This window comes from Microcebus murinus, chromosome 10 (genome assembly GCF_040939455.1).
Source record: "Microcebus murinus isolate Inina chromosome 10, M.murinus_Inina_mat1.0, whole genome shotgun sequence".
Taxonomy (NCBI): domain Eukaryota; kingdom Metazoa; phylum Chordata; class Mammalia; order Primates; family Cheirogaleidae; genus Microcebus; species Microcebus murinus.
The window spans coordinates 19,505,775-19,523,194 of NC_134113.1; the positions used below are offsets into that span (position 1 = coordinate 19,505,775).

The following is a 17,420-nucleotide window of genomic DNA, read 5'->3' on the forward strand; positions in this document are numbered from 1 at the left end:
TGTAAGCATTGAAATATTTTATTTGCTGAAAGAGGTATAACACTTAACTAAAAATTAAACAAATGTTTATCTCCTTTCATGAAACAGCAGCAGCAAGAGATGGCAAGTGTTCGAAAGTCTCTTCAATCCATGTTATTCTGATGACTCTTTGAAGAAAGAACTTGAACCTATATGATACAATTATAACATTAGCTAAGCAGCATGTAAGTCTTTAAAGTGGTTTAGAAATTCCAGTTTAAATTATAACACCTTTAATCATTAGCTTGTTTCATTGTAAGACCTTCCTTTATGTTAATTCCCAAATAAAATCTAAACAGTTACATGAGTAGCAGCTATTCCTAAATGATATGCCTCAAGCTTTTAGCTCTTTCGTGGTTATAATGAATTTTTTTCTTTGTCAATTAACTTTTAGCAATAAAAATGATTTAATTTTAGGTTTTGGCTTCAGTGTATCTGTATTAGTCCCAAAAGGTAGAAAGCACAAGTATAGAAGGTTACATTGTTCTTCTTTAAGAAAAAAAGAAATACAAATCTATTTTACATGTACATCCTTATCTACATAAGTTGTACAACCAGTTCAACCAATTCTAATGAAAATAAGATGAACTTAAGTTTATGTTCTAGAATAAAACTGTTCTTACCTCTGAACATTAAATCATCAACTGAACAAGAGATATAAATAATCAGTTTTAAGATATGGATTTGTGAATCTGTCATTTCCATAAGACATCAAAATGTCATTTAATTGGGCTTGGTCTGCAATTAAATGACACACATGCCCTTAGCAATGAATAAGAGCACATCATTAACATACCTAATTACTTTAAGTATATGACATCTGTCTTTAACGATAAATTACCTAGAATGTTTTTTCAATTTTAATATTTGGTAATACTGATTTTTGATAGAGTTTAATTTTACATTTTCAAACCCAAATATCTTTTAAAATGTACATTTTTATAAGTGTTGACATATAAACACTTGATCTAATAAATATTGTTTCAGCATTTGTTTGAAATAAATCAGTTGAACTTATTTTTTGCTGAGATTGTTTTCCATGAATAGGAGGAGCAATTTTCTCCTGCTTTTGTTTTAAATTCTAATTTTTGACTCTATAACCCACCCCTATCTTAGTTTTAAGGTTTTCCAAGTATTAAAAAACAAGTCCACATAGATTCTTTTTCTAATTGTGATAACTTGTACAGGAAGATATTAGTCCTCTACCATTAACAAATATTTGACATTAAAAGGACAGTTTATTTCCTAAAATTTTGAACTTTGTAAGGGATTTTCCTTTTAAGCCAAAGTATGAGTTAGAATATAAATCTTAAGTACTACTCAAACGTCTAAGAAGGTCCTTATTTGAGAAGTTTTAGCTACAGAGGCAATGTAAGTAGTACTCCAAAGTGTTTTTTGTGTAATTAACATAAGTATATATTTTTTCCTTTTAAGGAATATGTTTCACTGTTTTTTTCAATATGCCTTTCTCTTGCCTGTTGACGTAGGCAAGTAGATGTAGTACATGTTCATTATTCCTTTATTTTTCTGATTATTTCATCATATGGTATATGGTCTACAGAACTATTATATAAAATTAAAAATAGGGTCAGATGGGAGCTGAAGATTTGGATCACCAAAGATCTTTTATACCATAGTAATTAACGTGCCTCATTTGAAAAATGATACGATTTTTTAAAATTCTTAGAGGCTTTTGACTCAATAATTACAATATTATAAGCCAAGCACTTATGCACTATTATGAGCTCACTTTTCCATTTTTAGCAAAGTACACTCAAAATGGCTAAAATGCTTTACATTCTCAATTGTTATGTAATCTTTTGGCAGTGAAAACACTAAGTATATGATAAGTATTTCTCAAAGAGACTGCTATTTAGAACTACAGGGGTTCAGTTTCTTCTCTTTAGGATTGAAATCTCTTTAGTTTTGTTTCTAATTTATAGATTGTATTACTCTGAGAATACCTGTGATCAAAAATGATACACAATGAGGGCTTCATTTCTGAAAAAGACATAATAGAATCTGCAGTATTTATGTTTTATATTCAAATATAACCTTATTTGATAATATACTAGCCTCCTGCATAGGGGGATTTCCTTCACTCATAGGTTCCCCTAACTGCATCTCCTCCTTTCCTTGGGCTATTAGTCAGTCAATATGCTTGTGAACCTGTTCAGGTGCTTGATGACAGGAAGTCTTGAAGATATTTAGATGAAGGTGTCTTGAAATTTGCAGGCACAAAGCACTAAAGTATATCATCATATCAAATGAAGAAATGACCTTTAGAAGCAAAAAGACATATATAAAATTGATTATGGTTGATCTTTTCTCAAGTAGCAGTTATTGTTCTGTTTTCCCCCAATGCTCAAATCTTAACCTAAAATTCTTTACCAAAAATAATACATTTTAAAGTACTTTGATATACTTCATATTTGGACCTCACTCTAGTCCTCTGGAATATGCAGGTTATTGCACAATTATAGAAACTGAGGCTCAACGAAATAAAAGGACTAGACTAAAACACACAAAGCTCGAAAGTAACAAAACCCAAGTTTTCTGACTCTACATTCTTTCTTCCCACTGCAATGAAGCTATAAATTTCCTTCTAGAAGGCGTTATCAGTCATATCTTATAATAAATTCACTCCATCAAATGTATTGTAAGAAGATAAAAGTTCTGGAAGGCCAGGCGCGGTGGCTCATGCCTGTAATCCTAGCACTCTGGGAGGCGGAGGCGGGCGGATTGCTCGAGGTCAGGAGTTCGAAACCAGCTCTGAGCAAGAGCGAGACCCCTGTCTCTACTATAAATAGAAAGAAATTAATTGGCCAACTAATATATATAGAAAAAATTAGCCAGGCATGGTGGCGCATGCCTGTAGTCCCAGCTACTTGGGAGGCTGAGGCAGCAGGATTGCTTGAGCCCAGGAGATTGAGGTTGCTATGAGCTAGGCTGACGCCATGGCACTCACTCTAGCTTGGGCAACAAAGCAAGACTCTGTCTCAAAAAAAAAAAAAAAAAAAAGTTCTGGAAAAGACACCATAGTTAACGGGAGGCATATATAAAAATATGTTTACAAAATTAAGGAGGGCCTCTAAGGGAGGGCTTCTATTTAGAGACTTTGCCCAGAGACCACAGTCAAGTGCTTCTTTTAGAAAATTAAGTCCAGGATAAAGAGGAGCCTCATAACTCTGCCCTTGTAGAGGGAATTCTTCTCACCCATGAGGGGAAAATCTCCATCAGGATCTTTTCTCTCCTTATCAGGAAGCTTATGCCAAAGGGTACATGCTTTGGCCCTCATTTTTTGTGTTGGTGTGTTTTTAAGTTGTTTACTTAGTGTTTTTGACTTCCTCAGTTCTCCAGTCTCCATCATTGGTGGAAACCAGACTAACTACTCATTGCAAAATAGGTGCTTGAATTTTTAATACCTGATATTTTATTAAACAATTCCACTTGGTAATATATATCTAGGTTCACTAAAAGAAAACTTACATTGAGTTTTGAGATACTTTGAATAATCACTCCCCCATTTCTTAAATTGGGATTGTTTTGGAGCCCAAAAATGTTTATAGTCAATAGCAAATTAAAGAAATTATTCTGGTTTTCAAATATTTTTTATAATATTGCCTCAAAAGTCGTTTACCTAAAAGGGTTAAGAATTATAGCTCACCACCACTGTAGGAAGGATGGAAGACTTTAGAATGGACTATGAGTGAATATTAAGTTATTAATGTACTTCAGAAAAAGTATACAACTTTGTGAAGGATCATCAGATGTACCCTGTGGGCGGTACACAAAAACAGATTTCTTAAATACTGAAATCTAAAAAATATAGGAGATTATTTGAATTTTCAAAAGATTCATTGTTGGGTGTTTTTCTTTAAGTATATTTCAGAGTTTATATCGCACTAACAATTTGGAGAGGTCCAGTGAGGTCCGGAGAGAAAAATACAGTAAAACTATTCAAATACACCATCGACTGAAGAACAACCATAAAGATATATCTTAATATACAAAATTTAATAATGCTCCATTTATCTAATTTTGTGACTGAAGTATTACCAATGATGATTTTCTTTTCCTCAGGTGGCTAAAGTGTTTCTCTTAAGCACTATACTCTGTATTTTATAATCATTTTGAAGATAAATTAATATATGTGTTATCCACATCCCTTTCTTAAGATATAATCAATGAGAATTTGACCTTTGCTTAATGACTGAGTCATTATTAATACATATTATACACTATCCTCAAGGGCTGTACAGATAGGGTTGCTTGCTTCTAGCATAAAATGGTCTCAGAATCCTGTACATTCTATTCTGTTTTGTTTCCTCAATATTAGCTGACAGTTCTTAATGCAATAAAGTTCCCACCTTTGCCAGCACTAACACCATCCAGTTTGCTGGTTACCTGCTGTAAACTGGGAATAATTCTAATAAGCTTGATTAAGTAAAGTCAGAAAGTCTGTTGGGCAGAGTTAAGTAGTTTTTGACATCTTTGAACTTTTTTTTTTTTTTTTTTTTTTTTTTTTTTGAGACAGAGTCTCACTTTGTTGCCCAGGCTAGAGTGAGTGCCGTGGCGTCAGCCTAGCTCACAGCAACCTCAAACTCCTGGGCTCGAGTGATCCTTCTGCCTCAGCCTCCCGAGTAGCTGGGACTACAGGCATGCGCCACCATGCCCGGCTAATTTTTTATATATATATCAGTTGGCCAATTAATTTCTTTCTATTTATAGTAGAGACGGGGTCTCGCTCTTGCTCAGGCTGGTTTTGAACTCCTGACCTTGAGCAATCCGCCCGCCTCGGCCTCCCAAGAGCTAGGATTACAGGCGTGAGCCACAGCGCCCGGCCCTGAACTTTTTTTTTTGAAGAGAAAGATATTTTTAGGTACACTGTTCTAGGATCTAGGTTGTTAGAAGTCTGATCTCCAGATATGTTGGCTATTTCTATGTACAATATAGAATGATTCATAGCTTGACAGAAGTAATTCAAATATTCAGAAACATTTACTACATAGACTATTGAGGCTACTGATAGCTCACTGAAATGGCTCTTTAGCATAGTGTGATCAGGCATCTGTTAAAAGACAAAGAAAAAGCAGCAGTACTTACCATTGCTATCCACAGAACAACATATTCATCTATAAAATTATTAAAGTACTGGTCTAAAAACAACAGACCTGGCCCAAAAAAGACAGTGTCTTGAAGATAAAGTTCACTTTTAGTCATGTGAGCTATCTATAAAAAAAGAAACAAAATAATTTCACTATTAAGTTTTAAATGTTTTAGCTCTTATTTTCAGGACAAAATTATAATTTTAATTCACTATTAAGACAAAAATAAAGAGACCATTTAATCTTACATTTGATATGGGAATACTTATCTACATCTCGAATTCATGACTGGGTAACTTATTAAAGTTTCTAATGTTTAAATTCCTTGAAAGTTGTAAATTTAGAAAATTGTAATTGATAATTACAACTAAACAAATAATTAACTGAATATAACATTAATTCATATCACAGTTTTACTTGGAGCACAAATAGCTAATTATTTATTACGATGTTGACATTACAAGAGAAAACCTACATATTATATGAAGTAATTTACAGGTTTGTGTTTAAGGACCAAGTACATTATTTATACCATGAGTCATAAAAGAATTTCTTACCACTAATTTTTGTGAGACTTTAGCAAAGACACACCCAAACATTAGGGTATAAAGACAAGGATGCTTTTCAAACACATTAGTTGCTGACTTTTTATAGATCATTATTGCCAGTATAATAATTAGTCCTATGTGTAGTCCAGGTGACAAGACACTGGTGCCCTAAGGGATAAAGCAGAAAATATCACATTTTAACACTGTATTTATTACAATGCAAACATTTTCTGAGCATCCATTTTGTGCAAGGAACTAGAGAACCTAAAGAAGAGTATGATATAATATATGGCCTAAAGGCACATACAAACCTTAGCTGTGCTTTTCCTACTTCCACAGAATCCAGGCTTACACAGACACAATATAGTGCCACAGATGTCCGATTCCAATTTTATATTCACACACCTTTTAAACTAATAACCAGCTAAAAATTAATGCAACTTATTCTGTATCAACTTTTACTTTGTTGAAGGCCATCAACACTTGTATTGCTAAATTAATATTTTTGTGGAGATACTGAAATAAGCTTATCCTGCTAATTCTACAAAATATCTTAATTCTGCTCTCATTTTTCTCTTCACCAATATCCCTCCCTCCCCTCTTTTTGCATGTCCTCCTGTGTAAAACTACAATCCAGGCCATTAGTTTTTTTTTGGGGGGGGGGAGCAAGAAAGAGTAGTTTATTAATTTGCTGCAAATGAGGAAAATGGAGACTACTGTCTAAAAATGCCAGCTTACTAATAAGCAGAAATACAGAACTTTTAAAGGGTGGGTTCTCCACTTCAGGAAATTGCTGTTCAACTACAGTTGATAATTCTAATCATCCCACCTCCATCCTATCTCTGCTGAAAACAATCCTGTGACCTCCACCCAGGACCTCTGCCCTACACCTGGACAATTCCTTGCAGCACAAAGAACAAAGGACAGCCCCCCACCCCCACCTCTCTCCCCTCCCAACCACTGGTCCAAGGCAGGGATTCAGGTTTTATAATAGTTCTCAAAGAGTGAGAAGGTTTTAAAGAGACAGAAAACATTTATGTGGTTTTTCCAGGCCATTCCGTGTTACATATTCCCCACTGTCAATATTTCCATTCCAAATCTATGGGAGGTTGGGGTAATGTCATCACTGGGCTACTTCCTCCTGACTTAGAGCAACATTTTAAAAGGAAGGTTTATACTTATGTATACCATTGCAAAGCTTTGGCAGTATATTTACAACAAGAGATTACCAGGCAAAAAAAAATAAGCAACAACTACGACAGTGAGGACTGACAAGGCAAAATGGGCTCTCGCCTTGTACATCATGTCCAATACTGGCCAGGCCATTATATTTTTGTCTATGTGAACTAGTCTTCTCTCAGCACTGCTTATCCCAAACAAAATATTGAAATAAATTTGGTATTAAGGCTTACTAAATCTATAACCAATTTAAATGTGTTCCTTAAAACAGCCTTACTTAAGTTTAGATGTTTTATGTAAGAACTTACTTGAAAACTATAGTAATAATACTATAAATACTGTAATATTATATACATAACACTATACTACTATATTATACTAAATTATAAAAATTTAAACTAAGTACTTTGTTTTATGTATTGTTATTCTCAGATTTCATTTGAGAAAAAAATTTGCTAAAAAAGTTGAAAAATCACTAGTTTAAGAGTTTGAAATCAACCTCTTCCTAGCTTGTGTTTGATTCTTAAGTCATCCCTCAAACATTTAATAATCGATTATTTCTTAGTGAAATATTCTCTTAAGTAGACATTGATCCTTACTAAATCCTATTTTCTTTAGTGGAACGTATGTTCCAGCTAGTGTTCTATTTTATCATCCATGGTCAAGTGATATGTATTCCTAAGCACCTTATGCAAAATACTGTACTGAGGTCAACTGATAAAACACCTCAAGAGTCCACGGCCACACCACCCCGAACGCGCCCGATCCCGTCTGGTCTCGGAAGCTAAGCAGGGTCGGGCCTGGTTAGAACTTGGATGGGAGACCGCCCGGGAATACCGGGTGCCGTAGGCTTCGGCCGGGCGCTGTGGCTCACGCCTGTAATCCTAGCTCTTGGGAGGCCGAGGCGGGCGGATTGCTCAAGGTCAGGAGTTCAAAACCAGCCTGAGCAAGAGCGAGACCCCGTCTCTACTATAAATAGAAAGAAATTAATTGGCCAACTGATATATATAGAAAAAATTAGCCGGGCATGGTGGCGCATGCCTGTAATCCCAGCTACTCGGGAGGCTGAGGCAGAAGGATCACTCAAGCCCAGGAGTTTGAGGTTGCTGTGAGCTAGGCTGACGCCACGGCACTCACTCTAGCCTGGACAACAAAGTGAGACTCTGTCTCAAAAAAAAAAAAAAAAAAAAAAAAAAAAAACCTCAAGAAATGACAATTTTCCCAAATATATCAGAACTTATACATCTAAATGAATTGTATACTTTGCTTCTGAATTATGTATATAAAATTCATAAAGGTAATTTATGAATTATGAGGACTCCTTTTAAATTGTCTTAACAGTCAATTTACAAGTCATTTAAGAGAATGAGACTTTTAAAAATATACTAAAAATGCTGTAGCTCATGTTTATGACTCATTTATTAGTTCTGGCTCCAAATGACTTTGACTGCTTCCCCAAATCAAATCCACCCATCAAGAATAGAAATTTTGAAATACAGAGCCAAAGAAATTAATGCAAATATGCTATAGCTTAAAGCAATCCTAAAAAAGGCATTCTAACAATGTTTTGGTAAGAATATGGCATCAATGAAATAAGTACTTATCTTTCTATGTTCAACTACCCTGAAGATGGCAATAGGATTTTAAAAAACACAGACATTATGTTATGTTTGTTTAAAACCTTGGCAGGAATTCGGACTCTTTCCCACTTAAAAGTATTGCAGTTTTAAAAAACAAATGTGAATAAATACAAAAGTATCATAGCATGAGCAAGGTGTAAAGAACACAAGCACAAGGTATACCTACTCAAGAACCAGGGGGAAAAAATTACCTTTTACAATATTAGCATAGTATATTTCAGTGAAATTTCAGTAAAACTTCATGAGTAATAAATTGCCCCAAATGTGAAATCATTGACTTTTGGCAGCTTTCTTGCCATTCATTCAGGAACTCATTCCCTACTCTTCTACCTCTCCCCTAAATAGTACAGGGCACAATATTCAGGAAAACAAATGGCAACTCTTAATTATGTATAGTAACAAATCTGGATGATTAAATGTCAGCAAAGCTTGCACAGAGCAAGCTTGTAGAAAGACAAAAAAAAATGTTTTCTCAGTCTAAACTTTTTTTTTTTTTTTTTGAGACAGAGTCTCGCTTTGTTGTCCAGGCTAGAGTGAGTGCCGTGGCGTCAGCCTAGCTCACAGCAACCTCAAACTCCTGGGCTCGAGTGATCCTTCTGCCTCAGCCTCCCGAGTAGCTGGGACTACAGGCATGCGCCACCATGCCCGGCTAATTTTTTTATATATATATATATCAGTTGGCCAATTAATTTCTTTCTATTTATAGTAGAGACGGGGTCTCGCTCTTGCTCAGGCTGGTTTTGAACTCCTGACCTTGAGCAATCCGCCCGCCTCGGCCTCCCAAGAGCTAGGATTACAGGCATGAGCCACAGCGCCCGGCCTCTAAACTTTTTAAATGCTTTTGTATATGTACCTAAAATTAATTCTTTAAGATAGTTTCCATCCCTGTTCTTGAACTTTGGTGTATTTTTAGTAACTTTTTAAAAACTGATGATAAAATTTATCACAAAATTAATACTGAACGATGATGAAATTAATGCCTTACTGCTATTGTGGATCCATTCTTGCCAACGCCACCATGGAGGATAACATGGAAATAATTTGAACAGGAAAATATTGCTCCACCCACTACTCCGAGAACTGGAAGGATCTTCAATTTTACTTCTAGAATGGGTATCTTTAGGGGTAGAGGAAAGAAACAAATCATTAAGAAAACAATTTCTTTTCCTATTAAATAGTAAAGAAATACTATGATATGGTCCTCTACAACAAGCTATCCTTTTTCTTGAAATCAAACCATCACTTCTGGAATTTAGCCCAAAGTGGTAACATTTTTTGAAATTGCTTTATTAAATGAAAAGTGAATCTACCAAATTAGCTTAGTCTATTTACATAATTGAGTAAATGTTTAATCTCACAAGACTTTATGTGACTTAAACATGAAAAAGGATAGTTCACTTGTATTTAGTAGCCTCTAAAAAGCAGCATTACAGGAAAGGCAGACACCATGATCTGCATCATTAAATGTGACAAATACCATAATGTGTGTGCATGCAAAAAATATGTGTAGTTAATATCCAGGGTTAAATCTCTATCAATATATTTACCTGTTGGTCAATTGCTGTTCAAGAAACCTTCCAAAGGGCAGCAAAGGATTTAAAAAACAGTAACAAATGAATTGCCAGATTCTCTAGGCTATTGTGTTTTGAAAATACTTTGAAATATTGTATCAAAATTTGTAGAAACTACAGGTTAACAATTAAATTTAGAAAACCTGCATCAAAAATGGGTATCCTTCTTAGAATAAGCAGGTGTATTTTCTTCCTATGATTGCCAAAAATATTGAATTAAACAATTTTAAGATTCAATTTCAAATTTAAGACAACCACACCTAACTTAATGACCAGAGTTGCTTAACTGCTTCTAGGTCCACATTTACCTTCTTATGGGTACTAGCTGAACAGCTACCATAAAAGACACATAACCATCCCTCTAACATGTTGTATGGGCCTATGGTAGCATATCCTTGATTCTATTATTTATTCTTACATAATAAGAAATATCAAAGTTTCAGGGAATGTACCACTACTTAAAATTATGCTTAAAGTCTATCTCTAAGCCTTCTGATATGAACAGTAACTGGCAATTCTGATACTATTTGCCACAGAGAAATCTTTTACTATGTTAAGAAACTTTATTTTTTAAAGTAGTTTTGGATTCACAGCAAAATTGAGCAGGAAGTACAGAAAGTTCCTACATACTTCCTGCTACTCCTTCATGCCCAGCCTCCCCTACTATCAACATCCCAAACCAGAGTGGTACATTTGTTACAACTGAGGAACCTACATTGTCACATCATTATCAAACTTCATAGTTTACATTAGAGTTCAGTCTTGGTGTTATACATTCTATGGGTTATGACAAATGTATAATGACATGTATCCACCATTATAGTGTCATGCAAAATAGTTTTACTACCTAGAAATTCTCTGTGCTCCACCTCTTCAACAACCCTCCCTCCCCCAACCCTGGCAACCTATCATCTTTTTACTACCTCTGTAGTTTTGCCTTTTTAAAGAATGTCATATGTTGGAAAGTATATAGCCTTTGCAGATTGGCTTTTTTGTTTTTGTAACAAGCATTTAAGGTTTCTAACTTTTCATGGCTTGATAGCTCATTTCTTTTTAATGCTAAATTCCATTGTCTAGATATACCACAGTTTATCCATTCACCTATAAAGGACAGCTTCCAAGTTTTGGCAATTATGAATAAAGCTGCCATAAACATTTGCGTGGACATAAGTTTTTGATTCATTTGGGTAAATACCAAGGAGTGTGACTGCTGGATCATATGGTAAAAGTATGTTTTAGTTTTTTATCTTTTTTTTTGAGACAGAGTCTCGCTCTGTTGCCCAGGCTAGAGTGCCGTGGTGTCAGCCTAGTTCACAGCATCCTCAGACTTCTGGTCTTAAGCAATCCTCCTGCCTCAGCCTTCTGAGTAGCTGGGACTACAGGCATCCACCACCATGCCCGGCTGATTTTTTTCTATATATTTTTAGTTGTCCAGATTTCTTTCTATTTTTAGTAAAGACGGGGTCTCACTCTTGCTCAGGCTGGTCTTGAACTCCTGACCTCAAGCGATCTTCCCACCTTGGCCTCCCAGAGTGCTGGGATTACAGGCGGGAGCCACCGCACCCAGCCTATCTCTTACTATTTTTACCAGATATATATAGCTTAGTGATTACAAATCTAAGTCTGGACTTAGTCTGCTTAATTTCTGGTTCCAGTACTTACTTCTCATGTGTCCTTGGGCAAATTACTTAATATTCTAAGATTTATTTATAAAACAGAATAATAATAATATATATTTCATAGGATTGTTCTGAAGGGCAGATGAAACTGGTAGTATTATGTTTAAGAACATAGTAAGTGTTGAATGAATGTCAGTTGTTGACTATTGATACTATCCTTATTATTATTCTTAAAACTATGAGCAAAAAGTTGTGAATCAGTTAGCCAATGTTGTGGCCTTAGGTTGTAGTGACAGAATAATGTTTCTTCATAAATTTTCTTCCTATGCAAAAAGCTTAAATTTTTGACAGTGGCCTCCTTAAGAGCCAACTTTTATCAAAATACTGAGGTCATCCACCAAGCAGAAAATAAAAACACTCCTTAACATGGGAATCTTTACCTCAAAGTGGAGTATAAAAATGCAAATTAGCTATTTTTCTTTCCTAATATTGAGGGATAACATTTCAAATGTAAAATATTTTACGGATTTTTAAAAAATATTTATTTTATGAGACAATTTTTAACCTGGTAAAGGTAATTCCAGTGTGTTTCTGTTTGTTTGTTTTATATTAGGGAAACTGGGTGGTTTTCTTCTGAAGTAATATATTTATTCATAGAAGAAAATGCTATAATAAAGTATATAGGGATAGTAACATAAAATGAAGAGAAAACATTAAGAAATGGAATAAATATTAAACACAATACAAGAAAGGCTTTTTGAAGAAAATTAAAAATTCAATATTTTTTCATAAATATTTTTAAAGTACTTAAATATAAATTTAAATATTCAGATTTACCGTATAGTCCCACATTGTTGCTCCTCCAAATGTAGACAACACAAAGACAATCACTAAAGCTATCTGAATTTCAGTTACATCCACTCTAAAGAGGAAGGATAAAGAATAGATAAGGTGTTTGTAAATAAAATTCCTTAATATGGAGATTAGTTAATCATGTATTAAATACAAAAATGTAAAAATCTCTATGGGCTTAGTTTATTTTTACCTCTTTCCATCACTGAATTATCAACTGACTACACTATTAAGTGAAAAAGGCTACAGATCAACATGTGTTCACACATAGGTAAACATTAGTATATGCAGAGGGGAAAAAACTTGTGTAGAATATATCAAATTGTTAATAGTTATCACAGATTACAGAAGACTTTTATTTTATACTTTATGTACTTCTGTAAACTGTGAAATTTTTGTAACAATTATTCATTACTCTTGTAAACCAGGAAAAAATATATAAAGATAGATAGCCATATGATTTAAGCAAATTCTGAAACACTCCCAAGTCAATTTCACTTAAAAAGTAGGGAAAATTCCAGCAGTCTTCATTTTTATTACTAATAGTATAGTTTTCTAGTCTCCATAAACATTTTCCCTTAATATATAAACATGTTGAAATTTCTCTCCAAAAACCACTAACCAACCAACTTAGTCCCTCTATTCTGCATTCCCCTGAAGCTGTCAAACCCTCTCTCCTTTGCTCCAAGAATAGGCTGACTGAAGATGAGTCTATATTTGTAATTTTCTCCTCTTTTCATATTTGCTGCTTAACCCATTGTAGGGGCCTTTAGCCCCATTATTCTACTAAAATTGTTTAAGGTAAATGGTGACTTTCAATTTGTCAAATCTAAGGGATACATTTCAGTAATTATTTTGCATAACTTCTTTGCAATATTTAAGATGCTGATCAATCCCTCTTTCTTGAAATGCTTTGCTGTTTTTATTTATTCTATACTTTTTCCTGATTTTCCTACCTTGCTGGAGCTCTTTTTAGGTTCCTTTCTGGACTGCTTCTTTCTCTATATCTTAAATGCTGTTTTCAGAATTTCATCTGAAATTTTATGTTCTCTGAACAATGTTATCTATACTTAAGACTACCATCTATATGCTAATGACCTCTAAATCCATATTTCCAATCTACATATTTTTTCCTGAGCTTTAGATTTTTATATCCATCTACCTACTTTACATCTGCACTTGGATGTCTGTAGATGCTAAAGGAATACTTATTGTATTGTAAATATAAGAAATGTAGGGATTAGATGATAAAATATAACCAGATATGGAAGAAAAAGACTTCTCGATTGAATTATTTTGGGGGCAGTTAGAAGGAAAAGGTATTTCTGAACCTTAATTCACAAATAAAATAAAAATATGAATAATGACATCTAGTATTTGTAAGATCAGTGACAGGCAAACCAAGGCCTTCAGGCTGCCTGGAGTAATAATAGTCCAGTTAGTTGAAAAAAATAAACTTAAAAACATAATGTATGGGCCGGGCGCGGTGGCTCATGCCTGTAATCCTAGCACTGTGGGAGGCAGAGGCAGGCAGATTGCTCAAGGTCAGGAGTTCGAAACCAGCCTGAGCAAGAGTGAGAGTATTCTTTCTATATAAATAGAAAGAAATTAATTGGCCAACTAATATATATAGAAAAAATTAGCCGGGCATGGTGGTGCATGCCTGTAGTCCCAGCTACTTGGGAGGCTGAGACAGCAGGATGGCTTGAGCCCAGGAGTTTGAGGTTGCTGTGAGCTTTGCTGACACCATGGCACTCACTCTAGCCTGGGCAACAAAGTGAGACTCTGTCTCAAAAAAAAAAAAAAAAAAAACCATAATGTATGGTACTTTGTGGAGGGAAAAGGGGAAAAGTACAAATATTTACTGAGCATCTATTATTCATCTTATGAGCTATAAATTATTTCTAATTTTTAGAGAGGGAAATTGAAATGATCTTTTCAATGTCTGTATTGGAACAGTTGAATACTGCTATAGGAAAATGACTTCAAAACCAACATTCTTCCTACTATACTTATGACTCATTACCAGTGTTGCACTCTTTTTGCAGTAACAATGATAGAACATTGTTATCCATAATTTTCACAGGGTATGACTAGTGACCAGAAGCAACTAGGAAAGCAGATAAGGATTATAAAACAAACTTTCTCTAGATAAAAACATAATGACACATATGGATGTTGAGCTAGGAACCTGATGTCACATATGTATCATTCTTACCACAGATTTTAAATTAAACTCATAGTTGCGTTCCCCTTCTGTGCTTTGTAAGGATAAACTAAACAGATTATAATTCTTGAGTCTGGAAAAAAGAAAGCTGAAAGGATATGATAAAGATCTATTAAATTATGACATTTATTGGAAAAGTAATGGTGGAATCACTCACCAAATACTCAAAAATTTAACTATGAAGAGACAGTTGAAGCTTGAAAGATATATTAGATAAAGAAAATAATATTCTCTGTAACAATAAACTTAGGGAACTCACTAATGCATCCAATTTTTTAAAAATCCAAAGAAAGGCTTAAAAAAAGGTAAAAAAGATGGATATTGGAGATATGGTGAGGGTATATCCTTAACTCCCCAGGCTGTTATTGTGGAGAAAAATCCATAATAGTGCTATTCAAAGTGTGGGACAGAGTTTGTTCCAATGAGATAAGTATAGAAATTGAGAGTTAGCATTAGAAATTTTCACAGCAATTTTTTTTTTTTTTTGAGACAGGATCTCTGTCGCCCCAGCCTAGAGTGCAGTGGCATCATCACAGCTGACAGCAACCTCAAAATCCTGGGCTTAGGCAATCCACCTGCATCAGCCTCCCCAGTAGGTAGGACTACAGGTGTGTGCCACCACACCCAGCTAATTTTTAAATGTTATGTAAAGACAGGGGTCTCACTATGTTGCTCAGCTGGTCTCCAACTCCTGGCATCAAGCAATCCTCTCACCTTGGCCTCTCAAAGTGCTAGGATTACAGGCATGAGCCACCACACCTGGCCTTTTTTTTTTAAAAAAAAGTTACTTTCTTATCCATTTTTTATTTATTCATTCATTTGTTCATTCTCAGAGATAGGGTCTCACTGTGTTGCCCAGGCTTGTCTTGAACTCTTGGCCTTGAGTTATCCTCCTGTCTCAGCCTCCCAAGTAGCTGGGATTATAGGTACAAGCCACTGTGCCTGGCCTTTTTATGGCAATTTGACAGAATAATATTGCTTATGAATCAAATGAAATATTGAGGTCTGTATTTTATAAGTTTTTTTTGTTTTTTTATTTTTTAAATGCATATTATTAGTCCAGGATGGATCGAGGGAGAGGAGAGGGACTGGTACTTTACTTCAGATAGTTTGAGAAATGAATCTAATACCATATGGAAATTCTCATGGTTTTGAAAGAAAGGAAAATTAATGCTGAATTTATAAATATTCACATGTAAATAATAAAATACCACACAATACAAATTAACACTGGACTTGAATTTAAAATGCTTGGTTTAGAATTACGTTTTTTTTTTTTTAGACAGAGCCTCACTTTGTTGCCCAGGCTAGAGTGAGTGCCATGGCATCAGCCTAGCTCACAGCAACCTCAAACTCCTGGGCTCAAGCAATCCTGCTGCCTCACCCTCCCGAGTAGCTGGGACTACAGGTGTGCGTCACCATGCCCGGCTAATTTTTTCTATATATATTAGTTGGCCAATTAATTTCTTTCTATTTATAGTAGAGCCAGGGTCTCGCTCTTGCTCAGGCTGGTTTCGAACTCCTGACCTTGAGCAATCCGCCTGCCTCAGCCTCCCACAGTGCTAGGATTACAGGTGTGAGCCACTGCGCCCGGCCTAGAATTAAGCTTTTAAGCATTTTTTGTGCTATTGAATTACATAAGACCCTTGCTACATTTAATAAATAAGATATGCCTTATCTCACATGGCAAGCATAAGTACAGGGCCAGATTTTTTTTTTTTTTTTTTTTTTTTCTTAAAGACAATGTGACTGAATAGGGCCAGATTTTAACTGTAATTTTTCCATAACTGTACTAAGGAAAGTATTAATGCATCATTACTAAACTAAACTTATATTACTTAAACTTATATTAACACTATAAACTTTATTATATAAACTAAAAATTGAAAATTATAGTTAAAATTAGCTACTAACATTTTGTGGTTTAAATGATCTAATTCAAGGTAACAAATATGTATTTATACTGAAATCTACATATTTTCAAGAGATAAAATATAACAATTAAAATATTCACAGGTAAAACAGAATAGTATTTCTGTTCTATGGAACAGTATAGAAAAGCATTTCTATATTCATTAGAAAAATATAACAGTATTTAGTCACTCTTCCTTCCCTACTTGCTTTTTATTCATACAATTAGGAGAGGCAATCTGCCATGAATGCTGCCATCCCTGCATGTTTCTTGCTGGTTGTGCCAAGAATGCAAGACCTTGAATACTTTTTACCTGAGCCATTTCTCGGGGTTGTGTATTCAGTGAGCAACTTTGAAGGAGGTTACATCTCCTCAAGACAAAGAGCAGGCTTGCTTCTGCTTGCTATAAAATGGAGCGATTCCTCAGTATTCCTCCGCCATAATGCAACACACTGCATGTGCAGGGATGCATCTAGGCCCACCTGTGTGGTCCCGAGACTGCAGGAGGGTGGGAACATGGGAACCTGGCACATACATGAAGCTCTGGCTACTGCTTTTGTCCTGCGTAATGAAGCTGTCCTCTGCCTCTGACCCAGATGTTGTATCTTCTGCCAGCATCCAAGAAACATTAATATGCTTGCTTGGTAGCTTTTAAGTAGGGTAAAATCCCAGGCCCTTTACAGTTCTTGACACATAGTACTTATCACCATCCAACATATTATATGCAGCATTTACATGCTTAGTTG

The 17,420-nt window shown here is 34.9% G+C and overlaps 1 protein-coding gene and 1 pseudogene across 4 annotated transcripts in view; one reads left to right on the top strand and one right to left on the bottom strand.

Annotated features, from left to right (window-relative positions):
- Positions 1 to 2: 2 nt before the first annotated feature.
- Positions 3 to 17,420, bottom strand: part of CHPT1 (choline phosphotransferase 1) — a 35,940-nt gene continuing 18,522 nt past the window's right edge. The window contains exons 4-10 of one of the 4 annotated variants that reach the window (XR_001156019.3): positions 12,521 to 12,605; positions 9,479 to 9,610; positions 5,684 to 5,842; positions 5,125 to 5,250; positions 2,188 to 2,298; positions 642 to 756; positions 3 to 167 (exon numbers count right to left, since the gene is read on the bottom strand). Coding sequence is in view for 1 of the 4 variants with exons in the window: in XM_012772653.2 (XP_012628107.1) it covers positions 123 to 167; positions 2,188 to 2,298; positions 5,125 to 5,250; positions 5,684 to 5,842; positions 9,479 to 9,610; positions 12,521 to 12,605 (658 nt within the window). In the remaining 3 variants the exon portion in view is untranslated. Of the gene's footprint in view, positions 168 to 641; positions 757 to 2,094; positions 2,299 to 5,124; positions 5,251 to 5,683; positions 5,843 to 9,478; positions 9,611 to 12,520; positions 12,606 to 17,420 lie in introns of all 4 variants that reach the window. The other 3 variants (XR_001156018.3, XR_001156017.3, XM_012772653.2) reach the window with 3 other exon arrangements.
- Positions 7,587 to 7,705, top strand: LOC142873535 (uncharacterized; annotated as a pseudogene).